We start from the raw sequence: 17,647 nt of genomic DNA, 5'->3' as shown, positions 1-17,647 counted from the left end.
AAATCTGCTGTCATGGAGATGGATTCTGGAACTCCTTGATGCAGACCTTCCAGCATTAGGTTATACTGCCTGAAATGGTGAAAGGCTCAGGACTATTGAGGCTTTTTCAACAGCAGTTTTGCTGCTAGCTACTGAAACAGGCACCTGAAAATTATTATTGTTAGCGGTCAGGTCAAGGCCTGAAACCCTCTCTACAATAGTTGACTTGAGCTTTGCCAAGACAACAAAGGCTGTCCTACAGAACGCTTAAGGTCAATTCAGTTCATAGACCACATCTCCAGACTCATTATGCCCTCATTCACCTCCACATAGTAAAGCGTTGCCTCTTTCCCAGCATCATGCTGGGATGTTGCCTGGTATGCCTCATGCTCCTATGCGTACTACCCAGAATGACATCATTTTTACGGCTCTTGGCTTTGGGCCTGTTGCAACTACATCAGTTCCAAATGTGGCTGGATAGATTCCATCTACAGTCAGTAAAAAAGAAACACTGCATGATGACATTTACATTTCAACATATGGCAACTATAGTATCTTAAAAATTAAATGCACTTTTCAATGTGCCTCTCGGCCTGCTCCTCTCACAACAATGATCACCACCGATGAATTTTCAACAGACTTCAGGAATGTTTGGCACTAGCTTGGCATCAGTGAGAAGTAGCAAACATCACTGATACAACAGCACAAACATTGTGTGTTCCTCATAGAACATTAACCCTAGGGCTTTAGAGTACATCACAATTTCTGGGAATCCACAGTCAGTCACAGCACGATGCTCAAATTTCGTTGCTTGTGTTACTCAGAATGGTGCAATTTCAAAGTGCCTTCAACAATACCATTGATCAAAATTAGCTGCTGTTTTCTTTATACAACCAGAGAAAGTGTCGCTTCTTAGAAACATTATAAAACTTGCAGAATCAGTATACAACTTATTGAATGCCCTTGTATATTAAACATATCTGCTGTAAGGCTCCTGTTATCTCCAAATCTATTTCATCCCCTTATTTAGCTAGCATTTGGGACCTTTACTTCACATCAGATACATACTATGTTTTGATATGTTGCATCTCCACTGCGTTCTGTGGTAGTTATGAATATATCAGTGACTTTTAGAGGAAGTCAACCATGTGTGAGGTATGAGTAGGATACTGATTACCTCCCACTAGGTATAAAATATTTATCCTCTCCCTAAACAGTGACACAGCCTGTCTATGGGAAAAATGACATGAAGGAATAAGTACAGAATGAAAATGTACACTTGAGCATAGAGGAGAAAGAATGATGGAGAGAAAAGTATAAGACAGAGGGAGGATTTGACTAATGTGTTAAGGAAGGAACTTAAGATGTGAGGGGGGAAAGATGACAAGCAAAGTATTGAGGGAAATAAAGAAGACACATAAGAAAGAGCTCAAGAGATAGAGAAAGGGAAAAGGACTATAACTCACATCGTAAGCTCCAGCTTTAATCTGCTGGTAGAGTTTGTGCTGGTCTTCATCCCAGAATGGAGGATAACCAACCAGCAGAATGTAGAGAATCACACCTGACACACACAGACACAAAGTACTGACTTTCTCCTGCGTTTGTACGAGTATGTCGCTCTTTTAGGAGTGTATGTGTGTGTGCTTTATTTACCACAGGCCCAGATGTCTACAGGTTTTCCATATGCCTCCTTCCTCAAAACCTCAGGGGACAGATACCCTGGTGTCCCTGCAAAACCTGCATAAAACAGAAACATAGTTATAATAATACTCTGCCATTATAAATGTTTAGAATACATAGTCAAAGTGATAAAACATATTCTGTGGACTACGTAAACAGTGGTTCTTATAAATAAAGCTAGGAGTTGTGTGTTAAAGATTGCTTTCATAGTAGCATATAGCCTTTCCTTTAAGGCCTTGACTGGAAACAGCTGAAATTGGGGAAAACAAGGTGGGGCACAATCTACAGCATAATTAATTTTATAAATAACTATCCGAGCAAGATCAACATTTTTATAAACAAACTACAAATCTCTGCTACTTAAAAAGTATATTGTTACTAGAACTCAACATTTATGAGCAATTCCATTAAAATTGAGCACAAATCACTTACTCTGCAGTCAGGATAGGATAGGTACATAATATAGGCCTACAATGGAGGGGCCATGCAAATATGGCAAATTTTATTTTCACCACATAAGCACAATAAACATTAAACATTTTACAAATCATGAAGAGATGAACCCAGCTGTGCTAAACTTCAATATGAACATTGCTCTGTATACAATTGAAAGGAAGATGATCAAAACTGTATACTGCAATTGTCCTGATATACAAGACTGAAAAGTATTAGAATTATAATATAAAACAGGTCTTGAGGGAGAATTAATGCCTGAGTGCTCTTTGTTTTAGCTGTTTTTCTTTTAACCTACATAAAAACAACAACAATACTTTTTTTTTTTTTTTAAATGTCCTAACGGGGAAAGATGAAGGGCATGCAGCAATTAACTGAATGAAAAACTAGTAAGTCTAGTACTCTTAAATGTGAAATGTATAAAACATGATACTACTGTGGTTCTACTGCTGTTACATACCAAACCATGCCTGCTGATCTCCCTGCACCTCGATGGCCAAACCAAAATCAGCCAGTTTCACGGCGGCATTCTTACACTTGCTGGCCAGGAGCAGGTTCTCTGGCTGGATGAGGAGCAGGCAGGACATTACTACTTCCACAAAAACACAGCATGCACACAAACATATACACTTACAGAAATATTAAACAAAGTGCCAGGCACACTGTACATGCAAACGAACACACACATATTGCTCACAGCTATATGTACAAATGCAAAACACATACACAACCACATCCCACATCTTCATTATATTAAATTTGTTAAGACAAACATACCAGCACCAACCCTGGCAAGTTAACATCATGCATTTTTATAAGACCAAACTTAGTTTCAGCAAGATAAATATATAGGTAATTACACTTCATTAAACACAAAGGAAATTACTGAAGTACTAAATCTATAGGTTTGATTTCATCAAAACAGTCTCATTTCACCCAACTGCCATCCTGAAACCCAGACTGAAGAAAATCAAGGGTAATCAAACATAATGATAATAATACAATAGGGCAAACTGCAGATAACATTCACAGGTAAATCAGACTATGTGCTTTTCCAAAGAAAGGAGCCAATCTTGCCAAATACATGAACTTATTTAGCCTAGTAAATGTTTCTCATTGTTACAGATCATCAAAGGCAGGATCAACAAATATCTAAAATAAAAACCAAATAGCTAATCTGTATATATTTTTGTCTTCTTGTAATGTTATATAATGAATTTTAAAACTGAGACCTATTTTTTTTTATCATAACATAACATCTTTATAAAATAATTAAGATTTTCTTTCTACTGATTCTGCTTTTACTATTCAATATTTCAAGAATTTCCCCCCCTCAGCCTAAACTGTGATTTCAAGATGGCAGTACAGTGAAAAGGAGTGTGATAAATATATCAGTTACTAAATAAATTGCACGTATTTCATGTCTAATCATTGTGCAAAAGTAACAGTTGATATTAACTTGGGAAAACGCAGGGAAAAATCATAAAACAAATACTACCCAAATAATACAATTTCACCAACTCTCTTTAAAAATGTTGGAAGTGTATTTCAAGAACAAAAAGATTTGCTTAAGCTCACATTACAAATATCTGTGTGCTCCTGCCAGATGACCCAGATTAACTAGCCTCATTACTCTCTGTCACTAACAGATACTAATAATGTGCTATACCCCATAGGACTTCCTATTATTCTGAATACACACACACACACACAAACACACACACTATCATATAACTAACAAAGACGTTATAGAGCTCTAACAAAACAAAGCACACAAGCCCTTTAGCAAAGACAGCGACAGCACTGCAGTTTGAATATGGCACATACATCTCTTTCCTGCATTGCAGGGGTTTGTGACACTGCAATCAACCTTCATCTATCTCTCACTCTTGTACACTGTTCATAGGCACTAGAGAATGTTCTACATCACTATGCAAGGTGAATAAATTACTGCAGAAATGTGCAGATATTCAGCGGTGAAATATATTACATATGTAACCTTTTCCTTTTACCAGACTTCTCCCAAATGTAGGACACAAACAGAATTCCACCTGCTCCTTACTTGTGAATCACTGACACTGTTCACATATAACCTTCCATTGACTGTAATTCAGTGTGTGACATCACTACGATTCAAGTCACTTCTAACATCTACTGATATCACTATCACCCCATTCACTTCAGGCTACCATGTACTCTGTAGTTCCTTATATGAAAACACATCGAACACACCTGTTCAGTTCTAATATCCACAGACTCTGTAACTTGGTTTATGACATTCTATCCATCTGGTCATTCAGAAATTTCTTTTGAGGCAACTGAATGACGGTGTTTTGTTTCCCGGCAATAACACAATGCCTCATTTGTAGTGGTCTGGAGCGTATGTGCTTATGTTTCTAACAAAAGGAAGCATGAGCATCTAGGATTTTTAGCCTGATTGCAATTATTTAAGCCAATTGCTGAAATTTCAGCAATTATTTTCCACAGTTGTTAGCTTTAATATGTTCAGGTCACACGTTGGGTTTGTTTTTTCACTGTTTTTCATAAAGAGAGTTTATGAGCCAGATCAGGACGATTTAAGCTTGTACATTAATAGTGACTGCACTATTTCCATGTTCACTTAAATCTTACGTCGACTCTGTCAATCTCTCTGTGACGTCACTACTATTCCAAACCCTGAGATCAAGATTCGCTAGCCTGTTCTTCCTTTACTCACCCGGGTGTAGTCATATCTCAAGGTTAATAATCAGTCTCATTTCTGAGAGAAACTTGCCAACACTGCAGAGTGCCAGAACGGAGAGAGATAATTTAAGTCTTAAAGCTAGATTGTGGGAGGAATTTTGATGAACAGCATAGCTTTAAAAAAGCTCCTTCTTTACAATGTGTAGTTTCTGCACTAACCTGCACCACTACCCAATTTCCTTTCACACCTACATGTACAAGACACACACAACAAAAGACACAAACACGCACACAGGAACAGCTTGTGGCAAAAAGACCATCGACTGCACTCAAAACACACACAAGTTCACAACCTGCTGAGCTGCCTGAGTTGATTTAAGTGGGTTAAGGTTGCCTTGACTGAGATTAGTTCAGAAAGGTCTATTACGCTCTGTATGTGTTTTTGTGCGTGTGTGTAAGAAAAGGGAAAAAGGTCCTGCTGTGGGCTGAGAGAGCTCTCCATGGGGGTTAATATGCTACTGCGAGTGCATGTGTGTGTGTATGGTTCAGAGGGCTCTCATTCCTGTACAGACTGCTGCATTCCTGCTCTGGAAGAGTGGGAATTATAGACCTCCATTCAAAAGGGCACACCAATTTAGGCAGATGTCAATATGGTGGTTCTACACACAGGAGACCCCGCTGACCTACTAAACAATAACACAGCACATGTCAACTTCATGTGTTTCTGTTAGGGATGAACCAACATGGATTTTATGGGTAAATAATTATAAGCAATATTTAACCCTTTGTTCTGGCCAGTATCTCGTAATTTTTTTAAGATTCACGCTGGGGGAAAAAAGTCAACAAAACTGTTATATCAAGTAATGGGTTATATTTATCTGATGTATTCCCACTTTTAAAACAATTAGAATAATAAACAACTAACAAAACCTTTAGCTCTCCAACAAACACCTTGAACTGCAGTTCAAAAGAGGTCTTTTTCAATTTTGACTGGGGAAGATGGCAATTATTAGAAAATGTTCCATCAAAAGGGGGTCTTCCTAGTCTATATAAAGGAAAAAACACAATCTAAAGAGTACTGTGGAAGCAACAGATGAAGTTATATATTTTTTAAATTTTCCTTCGGCAGCAGTTCTTAATGCTATTAACCACTGAAGTGTTATACAATGAAAAATATTATTGTACAAACGTTTTTTGCATCCCGAACAAACTTAAAGAAATATGTTTTGAGAAATTTAAACAGGTAACAATCGGACAAATGTGGAACAAGGCCACACAAACAAACTCACTAAAGACAGGACAAAAATACCCCCTTTCACACATGAACGGTAATCCAGAACTATTCCGAACATTACCTGGAGAGCTGACAAATTTATCCCTAAAAGCTGTACCGGACTTTATATTGCCAGTCCCCCAGTACACATTCTGGGTAATGTCCAAGTGAGCCCATGTGAGAATAGAGCTGGTAAGATTCTGGAGAATTCAGTGAATTCATGCCGTGCCTGCTCAGACATCGCCCCATGCCTGAACCATGCAGAAGTTTTCCAGCTATGAGAACACGTCTCCGGCTGGTTGCTACGTGTGAAAGGGCAGCACTAATCGTCTTCACATGAATTCCTAAAAATGTCCAGAGAATCCGGCTTGGACATTTTCAATAGTTCATGTGAAAAGGGCTAATTTACATCCCAGTAAAACATAAGGTCTTCCAAATGAGGTTTACTAATCTTCCAATACATGTCCTCTAGGCAGGATCCTAGTTTGCCTAAATCTACGGAACTTCGGATCAAAGTTACTTCACAACAAACTTCTCTAAATGACTCTTTCCAGAAACAGACTGGAAATAACTGTACCATTCACTCTAATCTGGCATTAAAAAGAAATAAGTATCCTAAGCATCATTAGGATTAGACCATTTACATACAACCCCAACACACTACCATGAATTTAAATGAAGAACAGACTAACTAACAAAAAAGGGGCATTTTCTAGAAAAACATTCAAATGTCAGCAAGGGTCTATGGTCACAGTGGTGCAATCTCTACACTGACTCCTTCTCAGCACTTGGTTTTACACTTCCATCAGAATGAAGAGAGGTTTGGGTTTTGAATGATGGATATAAATATATAAATTAATAAAAATTCACAAGCCACGAATACATTCTAAAAGTGAGTGCATAGGATACATTATGAAAGTATTTTGAACATATCCAAAAATCTGTAGATACATGCTCATACCAAATCCTTCAGAAACCATTCAAGGCTAATGCCGAATGTGTCTATTTCAACTATATTAATTTCACCATTATTGGGCTGTATTCGTATTATTACGATCTAGTCTTTGCTTTAATAGATTAAGTTTATTTGTTGAGTGTTGTTCTACCTTCCAGCTTCTATTCATCAGGAAAACCTTCCATGTATATGTTGGGACATTGCATCAAGATCTGATTGCACTGAGCAACAAGAAAATGCGTGTGGTCAGGTACTGATTGTAGATAATTAGTTCTCAATCACAAATTATACTCTAAATAATCACAAATATATTGAATGCAGTTCCACCAGTCCAAATAACACAGTTCCAGCGTTTCCCTGGGATGGAGACCTTGGTGTTTGCTCTTGAAGATACCCATCTATCTGCAATGCTTTTCTTTAGAGGTTATACAGTCAGAAAGTGCACAGATGAGACTCTGAGTCAGCAGTGGGTGTGTTTTTAAAGAGTGTCTGAATACTTTTGGACAAGTATTGTGTGGTCTACTCTTTACGAAGTCTTTTTTTCTTGGCTACGTATTTACAATTATTTAAAAAGTCTATACACCACAGCTGCTTTAGTCTTACCTTACAAGCTACATAAAACCTCCAAAATCTTTTGCTTAGTTCACAAAGTGATAGCTACATTTATACTGCCCACATGACACATATCAGACACCTGTATAATCCCAAACAGAAACACATTCATACCCCACACACTGCTCAACAGATAAATGACATGACACCTGTCACTCACCTTCAGGTCTCGGTGCACCACGCCCATTTGATGGCAGTGAAGCACCGCCTCCAGGATCTGCTGGATGCAATGACTGCATGCAAACACCAGGGGGCGCATGTTAGTCTGAGCAGCGCTACAGTCCCGTGCACAGGCCAGGAGTGGGGTTGGGGTGGGATAAGGAGACTTGTGGCAGGAAAGAAATTGTGGGGGGTGGATGACATCTCTAAAGACATGAGTTCTTGCCTCCCCCTCCCCTCAATTAGAGCAAGAAACACATCAGTGGCAAAACCAGCTTCAGTAAGCACAAGTGTATTTTAGAGGACTTTTCAACCTTGACGCCTATTAGTGTAGTAATAGAAAATTACCTATGGTTCAGCAAGCACTGAGATTCTTTCAGGATCTGCTATGGTGCTATATATTTATAGTGATGAGCCCATATTTGTCTAAGGTTTGAAACTGCTCCAGTAAAAACTTACCACAGAGACTTTACTCACTGTCTTGTGCACTTGGAAAAAACCCTGTGACTAGTCAGTCAAAATAAATAAATAATATATTGTCGCTGTCCAATCAAAAACATGTATCTCCATTTCTGTCAATTTTTAGTTTACTACAACCATTCAAACGCAGCAGCTGTCATTAACATTGTGTGAAAATGTCATGAATGAACCAATAGAAATGCTCCAGAATTACTTCAAAAATATTTTTTTTTACACTCACCTTTACTTTCCATTGAAAGTTTGAAAGGTGGTTTGTTCCTTCTCCATTTTGGGAGATACATATTTTAACAGAAAGCTGCATTTTGCCAATGATGTGCATTCGTGTCATCAGGTAGCATTATCAAAAGTCATACAAACGAAACCAAAATCACCTAGAGAGTGGACTGACTGTGTAACATCTATAATGCTTCTGTAGATTTCAATTGCTTGAGCTGTGCTACGGAGTTAGTGAAGGCTAGGGAGATAGGGCAGTGTGCCTATGGAGAGCTCTGATAATTCATTAATTCTAATCTATCCTCTACACTTCTCCATATACAGATCAATAGGATCTAACTACTTTACAGAGTACTGCTGTATAGTTCAATACAGAAATCAGTTTAGCCAGGGACTCAGAATTTAGTAACAGAAGGTTTAACAGAACCACTGATTTACTAACCAGGAAAAGCACAAACACTGGGTGAGAACAGATTATTATCTGTCACTGTAACAGATGCTGTTGGTTACACAAAGAAAAAGGGTTGGAGAGATGAAATTTGGTACAGGGGAAAACACGTACGAAAATGGACAGGTTACCATATATCTATATATGACTGTATAGATATATCAATACAAAGACTGGAAACGGTCATGTGATGTTCCTTTGCATGACTCTGTGTGTGTGTGTTTGTGTGTGGGAGGTTGTTTACATGCGCAGTGTGGGGCAGTAACAGCGCACACATGCATGTGAGCTGGTTGCTAGGAGACCACACTGTGTCGTCATGCGTCAGTATAGAGGGTGCTGTAGTGCTGGGGGTGCAGATTGTAGCTAGGTGAAATGTAGAGGGGTTTAAAAACAAAACAAAAAAAAAAGTTTCAAAAGCTCTTCGTTTTTGGGCAAAATTAAAATAATGTTGTTGTTAAAAAAACGACATATTTAACAGTGTCTACTATATATATATATATATATATATATATATATATATATATATATATATATATATGCCTTTCATTTTAAACAAGTCTGTTCTGGGAAGCAAAGAAAAATATCACATTGCAGCAGTAAATTTACAGGACAGTAATTTGGAATAGGTGAGATTTTTAAACTATACATAAATTTGAAATAGACAACAATACATGCAGCATTTGTCTACATTAATTCCAGTAAATTCACAAAATCCTAATAATATACGCTCAAAGAAAATCTTTCAGAAACCAAAATATATGAACATGAATGAGGTTTTAAAAAGGTAGAGATAATGATGTCCAATGGTTTTATAGCCACATGCTTCCATCAATGTAATATAAACATTCATTCATTCATTCCTTGTCTGTAACCACTTATCAAGTTCAGGGTTGGGGTGGGTTTGGGGCCTACCCGGAATCACTGGGTGCAAGGTGGGAACACACAATCACACGCAGTACTGTGCAGAAGTCTTAGGCACCTAAGATATATCTATATATTTAAACTAATTCCTTCTCAGTAAGAGTGTTGCATGTATAAAGTTATATACAATCACAGTAAATACAAAAAAAAATAATAATATAAAACAAATTCCCCCATATTTTATTAAAAAAAAAAATGTTTTTTCCTATAAAGTAGTAAAGTGTGAAGGACAACGTTTAGATCAGATTCTCCTTGATTGCAGGAAATTGTTAACTAATGATTTTAAATAATGCGTGCTATTGATTTATTAACCACTAAAACTAGGTATTGGATGATAACTTCAAATAATACAGACTGCCATGAGGAGAGATTTGGAAGAGAGTTAAACCAACACATTCACACACACAATATCACATTCACTGGAATAATGTTATTTGGTTTTATTCTAATGTCAGGTGTTATTTGTTGTTTGTTTGTTTTTTTTAGCAAATAAACACTTTCTGTTCAGACAAATAGCTTTTTAAATCTCAATCTCTGGTGCATAAAACTTTTGCACAGTACTGTATACTCACTCACAACTCTGGGCACTTGTGAGTCGCCAATCCACCTACCAACTTGTGTTTTTGGACCGTGGGAGGAAACTGGAGCACCCGGAGGAAACCAAGACACCGGAAGAACATACCAAACTCCTCAGTCCAGAGTGGGACTTGAACCCACAACATATGTTGTATATGTGCTCCAGTTTCCTCCCACGGTCCAAAAACACAAGTTGATATATATCTCGCTGGTCAAATAAAACATGTATTTATAATAGTAACTTTGCAGGGAAAGAAAAAAAAAAAAACTTCTAAACTTTTCAATGGAATCAATGTAAAATGAAGTTTAATGAAGTAATATTGGGGCATTTCTAATAGATCATTCGACATGAATTTTTTACACAATACGAAAGACAGCTGCTGTGTTTGAATAATGTAAGATTTTATATATAGGAGGGTGGGAGAGAGAGAGACAGAGAGACAGAGTCAGTCTCTGATTTACTTTGACTGGCATGGCACTAAAGACCAGAGCAGTAAATTAGAAGGCTGTCTCTTCCAATGCATAAATACTGCACAGGTCATACCACACAACAAGTGTGTGTGTGTGTGTGTGTGTGTGAGAGAGAGAGAGTGAGAGAGGAAGACAAGAGCGAGGCAAAGGCAATGCATAACCAACATTTTTGAGCCATTTTTTCCACCACCCATGAACCCATAACCGTGAACCCATGTATGCTGATATGTGTGTAGTATGCAACCTATATAAAATGTTAATGGATAGGAATATAAGTGCTGTAAAACACATTTGGAATGTAACTGTACATACGGCATGTCCTAATTTCATGATGTGTAAGTGATTATGAACACATGAAAACGTGAATATGAGTGTGTGTGAGTGTATGTGTGTGTATATATGTGTGTGTCTGTCTGTCTTCTCTCTTCACCTCCCCCACTGTCAGCTGTTGAGTGCTGCGGCCTGCTGTGAGGAAAGTCTTTGGGGTGCTGCAGCAGGAGGACTGTTACAAATGTTACTGTGTCAGGCCTCAAGGCTGGTTCGTACCTACTGAGGACACAGAACAAGCGCACGGCCAAGGGGACGTAACTGCAGACAGAACAGCCGGAATCACTGTCCAGTGTGTTTGGCTGTAAATTGTCATGAACTTACATGTGCAATGTATTAGAATTTTATCTACAGAAACTATATTTCAAAAGAACAGGAGGTATGAAGCCAAAATTTAAAGAGGCCATATTCATGTTCTGAAACAGAGCGTGCCGCCCCACATGGTCATTTGAATAAGTGAAATGTTACTTTGCATTTTTATTAAGGAGAATGTTTATTTCTGCAAAACAAAATGTTTATTTGTAGTAAACAGGAATCCAACCTGCACAGGCAAATCACAATGGATTTGAAGTCCAGTGACACCTCAGCTTGGCCGTAAAAGTATGAGGTCACCAGGGACAGTGGTGTAAACAGAATGAACATAGAGCAAACCGAATGCCCCGGCACTACACCCATGCACCATGCCATGTCCACATGTAGATACGAACAGCATTTAACCTCCAGTGTTATTTTCTTTAATGAAAACTATGTCGAATATTTAGTTGATTACCTATTTTTCACTAGGAAAACTGGATGAGAACTAAATAAAAATTATCATTTGACAAAAATTGCACTTGTGATATAGCAGCAGATACAGCTTTGCACCATGTACCTGCAGTCGCTCGTATTAACTCGATCTGTAAGCAGCTTCTGGGTCTAAGCCTACCCGGAATCATTGGGCACAAGGCAGAAACACACCCTAGAGGGGGTGCCAGTCCTTTACAGGGCAACACACACTCACACATTCTTACCTATGGACACATTTGAGTAGCCAATCGACCTACTAATGTGTTTTTGGACCATGGGAGGAAAACGGAGCACTCGGAGGTAATGTTTATGTTTATATCATATTTATATCATACTCCACAGTTTTGAATCAAACAGAATGACATTCAAATTATTCAGTACATATATCTATAAGCCAGTGTCAGAAAGGCTCTTTCATTTAAGTCATCCAAAGTGGGGTTTACAGCACACGTCTGTACATAAAAACGTGGATTATTGTGACAAATGGAGAGATGAACTCACTCCGTGAATGTGTGCGTGTGTCTCTCTCTCTGGTGTATTATAGTAATGTATAACACACACTCTTCTGCCCCAGCCACCAAATTATTCAACAGATAGCGAGGCAGAAGGATAGAGAGAGCATCTGCCACCCGCTTTGAAAGAAAGAGCTTACTGGAGTCTGCAAGCTGCTTTAATAATGGCAAATTCAGTCATTTTATTGCTGAGGTACTCAAGCTATTTTTATGATGCATAGTACTCAGCTTTGAAAATAAGCCAGCCTCCAAATAATTTAAAGATATTTATGAAGCTAGAATCTTTTTAATTGTGGTTATGTAAACGCAAAAGTACATTCTTCAGAACATTAATGCAACTTAAAGTTGGATTCTAATAAACAACACAATTATTTCCCCCCCACACAGTAAAAGAAAAGGGAAAATTACAAAACTAACTCAAAACAGAAAGTGGATTAAGGTAAATAATCAGTCTAAACCAAAACAAACTGACAGGTCTAAACACATTGACAAAAATTCAACACAAGTGCTGTGGTTAGGAAAAGCTGAACTGATGTACAGAATAAGGACACTGGGACTGGGTTTGGGGAGGCAGACGCAAGAACAAAAGCTCGTGATGCCACTGACAGTCTGACAGACAGGCAAGACCCACAGACGGACAGACAGAAAGGTGCAGGCAGTGACAGACAGACTGACAGGCAGAGAGGATGTGAGTGAGCTACATACTAACCTTCAGGTCCCTGTGCACTATGTCATGTTGGTGAATGTGATTGACACTGTCTAGAATCTGATGGATACAGTGACTGTGAAGACAAAAAACAAGGGAGAAAAAGAAGAGGGAAAGGAGATAGAGGGACAGGGGAGTGATGGGAGGGAAGGAATGAGTGCAAAGGAAAATAAAAAAAAATACATAATGGTGAGCAATGGTGACAAATCAAAATTACATAAAATGGAATGGAATTCAGTACAGTGGAACAGAATGCAATAAAAATGAGGATGAGCAGGAGGAATTGAACAGAGATCAGAGGTGCAGGGAGGATCAGAAGAATGGAGAGAAGAGTGAAAGAAAAGGAATGAATATACAAGGCAAAAAAGTGGAGGAGAAAAAAAAAGATAAGTGGAGGAGGTGAGGAGACAAAGCATTTTCAACATGATGAGACACAAAACCAACAACAGCACACAGCCTGACATGCTTACAACAGAGAGAGAGAGAGAGAGAGAGAGAATGCAAAATTTAGAGAGAGAATGCTAATACAGGAAGAAATGGTGGAGGAGGAAGATTGGAAGAGAAGATTTAAGTATTGTATGTGTGTGTTTGTGTCTCTAAGGCAGTAAGACATTCATAAAGGATTAAATGTGTAGTATGTGTGACAAATTACTGGAGCAGTGAAACAGCCTGCAGAAATATCTCTGTCATACACACACACACACAAAATACAACAGCAACCACATTGTGAATCCTCTGATTCCTAACTCATTAAATCTATGAGGAAAAACAGGATTATACTGAAGGTCCTGAGCTAAATCACACGCACACACACACACACACACACATACACACATTCTGACAATTGCAGAAGATGAGTTAAGGGCTGTTACGAGTACTTGTTTAAATCAGATTTGATTTATATTTCATAATTTGGCAGATATTTAGTGTTAAATATAACAAATGAGGCTACAAAGACTATTCAATATTTGATTCATCAGGCCATTTCAGTTCCATAATTACACTGTTTCAACAGTCTGACTGGAAGGTTTTGTTCATTGGCAGTGCCTTTAAAGAAAAGAATCTGTTCACTATTTCTGTCAAATGTTATTTTTATACTATTTGATATTTTTAAATGTTGATGTTGAAAATATTTGTAAAAATCAAATATACAATATTCACGATTCTAATAATAACCTAATGCCCATTCAAACTACAAGATCAGAGAACACAAATCACTATAATTACTCATACACACAGGCTTCGGTCCGTTCTTTAGCACACTGATGACAGAAACAAAGCCATGAGTGACACTGTTTGACAGAAAGAAAAATATACAAAAAAGAAAGAACGAAAAACAAAAAGACAGAACAAAAGTAGAAGGAAGGAAAGAACAAAAGAAAGATCAAGACAAACTCAAAAAAAGTGGAGAAAAAGATGAAGTCCTAATTACAACAGTTAATTGGCGGCCTAGTTCTACCTCTCTCTGAGGACAGAGGACAAGAGAGAGAGAGTGAGAAAGAGAGACAAAGACAAAGAAGAATGGGCATAGAACGAAGAAAGACAGTGAAAGAGGGAAACAATGGGACGAAAAATATCTTACCTCACAGATTATTAAATTATACACTAAGAATTTCAAAATGATTTAATGTATTATTAAATCTCAAATTTCATCATGATCTGTTCTCATTCCAATTTTTCATTTTTTGCATGACATTTTCAGTAGGATACTGTATCCATTAATGTCACTGGAGGAACTGTTAACGCATTAGACACTAAGAAAAATATTCAATTTTTTTTTCGATGTTTCCATTTGAAAATAGACATTAGAAGCATACACCAAACATTATAAAATAAATCATCACCCTCAGATTTAAACTTATACTGAGGGTCGGAATTTGTGATCTATTGGTGGAACACAGCTGTCTGACTGAAATTATCCTGTGGCATTAAGCACTACGTTATTTAATACTCGCAAAACACCTGCACGTGTAACTACAGTACACATTTACATGCACATAACGGACCAACTGGGCTCTAGCTCAATCTAAGAAGTGGGACAAAACCTAGATATTTAATTGAGTAAATAAATAGCGAATAGTCTTAAAATAAACATTTTATAGATATAAAATTGTTTTTATAAATAAAACATTTTTATAGATGTGCTGGGGAAAAAAATAAATAAGTAAAAAAAAAAATCGCACAAGTCTTATCCAAGGCAAAGCACTTGTTTATACATTTATATCACTTTCAATATGCTGTGTTCTAGCCATGAAATGAAATAATGTAATTCTAGACCAGAACAGGACTCGGAGTAGGGGTCAGCCCCACACGGGGATTGTAAAGGTATACTCACACTTTGCCTGACTGCACTGTACCCTGCTGAAGCATGATCGTCCCCCTTTCACAAACCCCCGCTCGTCTCCACTCACATTACACGTAATGTTCAGGGCCTGTGCAAGCATCACCCTGCAGCTTTCTGTCCTAAAATTTACTAAATTCTTGTGTGTTGTATTCAGTTCTTCCTGCTAGGGGGGGGTGATACGGCCCTAAATAATATCACTATATTTCAGGGTATTTTGGTAAAGATATTCTTGGCGATATGAAAAACACTGAAAAATATTTTAATAAATTCAAGAGCACACTAATGTAACAAAATAAATGTTTTATTAATATTAATTATATTCAGTTACTTATTTAAATAATATTAATAATATTTTTAGTATGAATAAAATAAAAACATTTAAAACAGCCAAACAACAAATGTGTATAACATTTGCTTATTTTGTAAAAAACTTTAACTTTTGCTGTTCATTTTGCTGTACAGTGGTCACTGACACCACGGTCATGTTCTGTGCCTGGGCACAGTTAGCAATCACACTGTACTGTGTACCATACCTCAGTCTACCTCTCCAGTGAGCCCGGGCACAGATCAACATACCGTTCCCCAGTCACGGTACCAAGTGAACACTTGTGCTATATGAACTGGACTTTGGGGCTCAAACATGCTTGCCCATGGTACAGATTACATAGTGTGTGCACACCCTAAAATAATTTCCACAACAACAATGACATCGCTCTGCAGGCATTTCAGAACACAAAATTTATCTCTTCTGAAATTTCTCCTTTACTGACCATTACAAGAATGACTGAAAATCTGGAGGCAATTATTTTTGTATTATTTATATCTCACATGTACAGTTTAATAAAATCACAATATAAACCTGGGAATGTGTGTCGTTACACACGTAAAGATAAATCTATCTGTGCTGTTTACAGCAATATATCCTATTAAGAATAGCATTTATTTTTTTGCTAATATTGAACCATTGATAAATATGCTTATAAGTGCTGATATTGTCTAAGTCGTATGCACTGCTGCCAGACTATGGTGCACATTAAATCTTTTGATGTGAAGTGGGTTGTAACAAATCAACCAGCCAACTTAGCCTGTTACATGATACTCAACACCACACACACCCAGAGTCTAGTGTCAGCTATACAGGACAGTTGTCAAAATGAGGTTCTTAAAAGAAGACTGAAAAAGCAAAGTCAAGAAAGACAGACAGAAGCTTCACCCACACACAGTACTAATAAAACATTGACACACTCATAAACATAATAAACATAAATAGAGTATAGTTTTAGTATTCATTCACACCCACCCACCATAAATATATATACATATATGTATTATGTCTCTGAAAATGCCAATAGATAAATATATAAAATATAAAAATCGGGGCTACAGCCACTGGTCTTTGTGTTAGCTTTGTCATTACAAATGTAGTTAAATTTATAAAAATCAAATTACAGTATCCCAGCATAATGAGCAAACATCATTTCTTCTGGAGACGTTTTCCCAAATCTGACATGGATCCAATACAGATATAGTGGAGCATATTTAATTAACACCCCATCTAGTATAGCGTGTGCCTTATTGACCATCACAAAGCATGCCACTGATTCACTAACATAATTATTGTTTGCAGGATAACATAACACAAAAAAAGTATTTAGTAAGTTATGCATGTAATCTAGGGTAGTATACAGCCTAAATATGCCTGTTCTCCAAGGGACTCCTTTGCATATACTCCCCACCACACACACGGCCCACAATCATACAACATGCTGTGAGGCTGGACAAGCTTGTTTTCTAGCATCATGGTGAAGATGCATGGCTGTTTCCAACATACTGCACTAAACAGGTTCAAGTGTTCACTTGCTATACAGTGAATTATACATTGAAAATAAGGTTATCTAACCACAAAAAAGTTGCTACAAAAGTACATAATTGTGTGTAGAGTACGGATCACTCAATTTCAATGCCTTTTTCTTGACCTGTAGAATGTTGTGCATATATGTTTGTGAGTATGTGTTTTTGCAAAGGAGATGGCTGAAAACATGTGGAGGAGAAGAGAGAGACAGTTCAATT

General features: G+C 37.5%; 1 protein-coding gene across 14 annotated transcripts in view; it reads right to left on the bottom strand.

The window, feature by feature from the left end:
* Positions 1 to 17,647, bottom strand: part of LOC136676377 (calcium/calmodulin-dependent protein kinase type II subunit beta-like) — a 75,045-nt gene that overhangs the window by 32,263 nt on the left and 25,135 nt on the right. For 9 of the 14 annotated variants that reach the window (XM_066653328.1, XM_066653332.1, XM_066653329.1 and 6 more), the window contains exons 6-9: positions 7,795 to 7,867; positions 2,573 to 2,675; positions 1,633 to 1,716; positions 1,446 to 1,540 (exon numbers count right to left, since the gene is read on the bottom strand). In XM_066653328.1, coding sequence (XP_066509425.1) covers positions 1,446 to 1,540; positions 1,633 to 1,716; positions 2,573 to 2,675; positions 7,795 to 7,867 — 355 coding nt within the window. Of the gene's footprint in view, positions 1 to 1,445; positions 1,541 to 1,632; positions 1,717 to 2,572; positions 2,676 to 7,794; positions 7,868 to 13,236; positions 13,310 to 17,647 lie in introns of all 14 variants that reach the window. The other 5 variants (XM_066653338.1, XM_066653340.1, XM_066653339.1 and 2 more) reach the window with 1 other exon arrangement.

The sequence above is a fragment of the Hoplias malabaricus genome, chromosome X2, assembly GCF_029633855.1.
Source record: "Hoplias malabaricus isolate fHopMal1 chromosome X2, fHopMal1.hap1, whole genome shotgun sequence".
NCBI lineage: Eukaryota > Metazoa > Chordata > Actinopteri > Characiformes > Erythrinidae > Hoplias > Hoplias malabaricus.
This window is presented reverse-complemented; position numbering and strand designations above follow the sequence as displayed.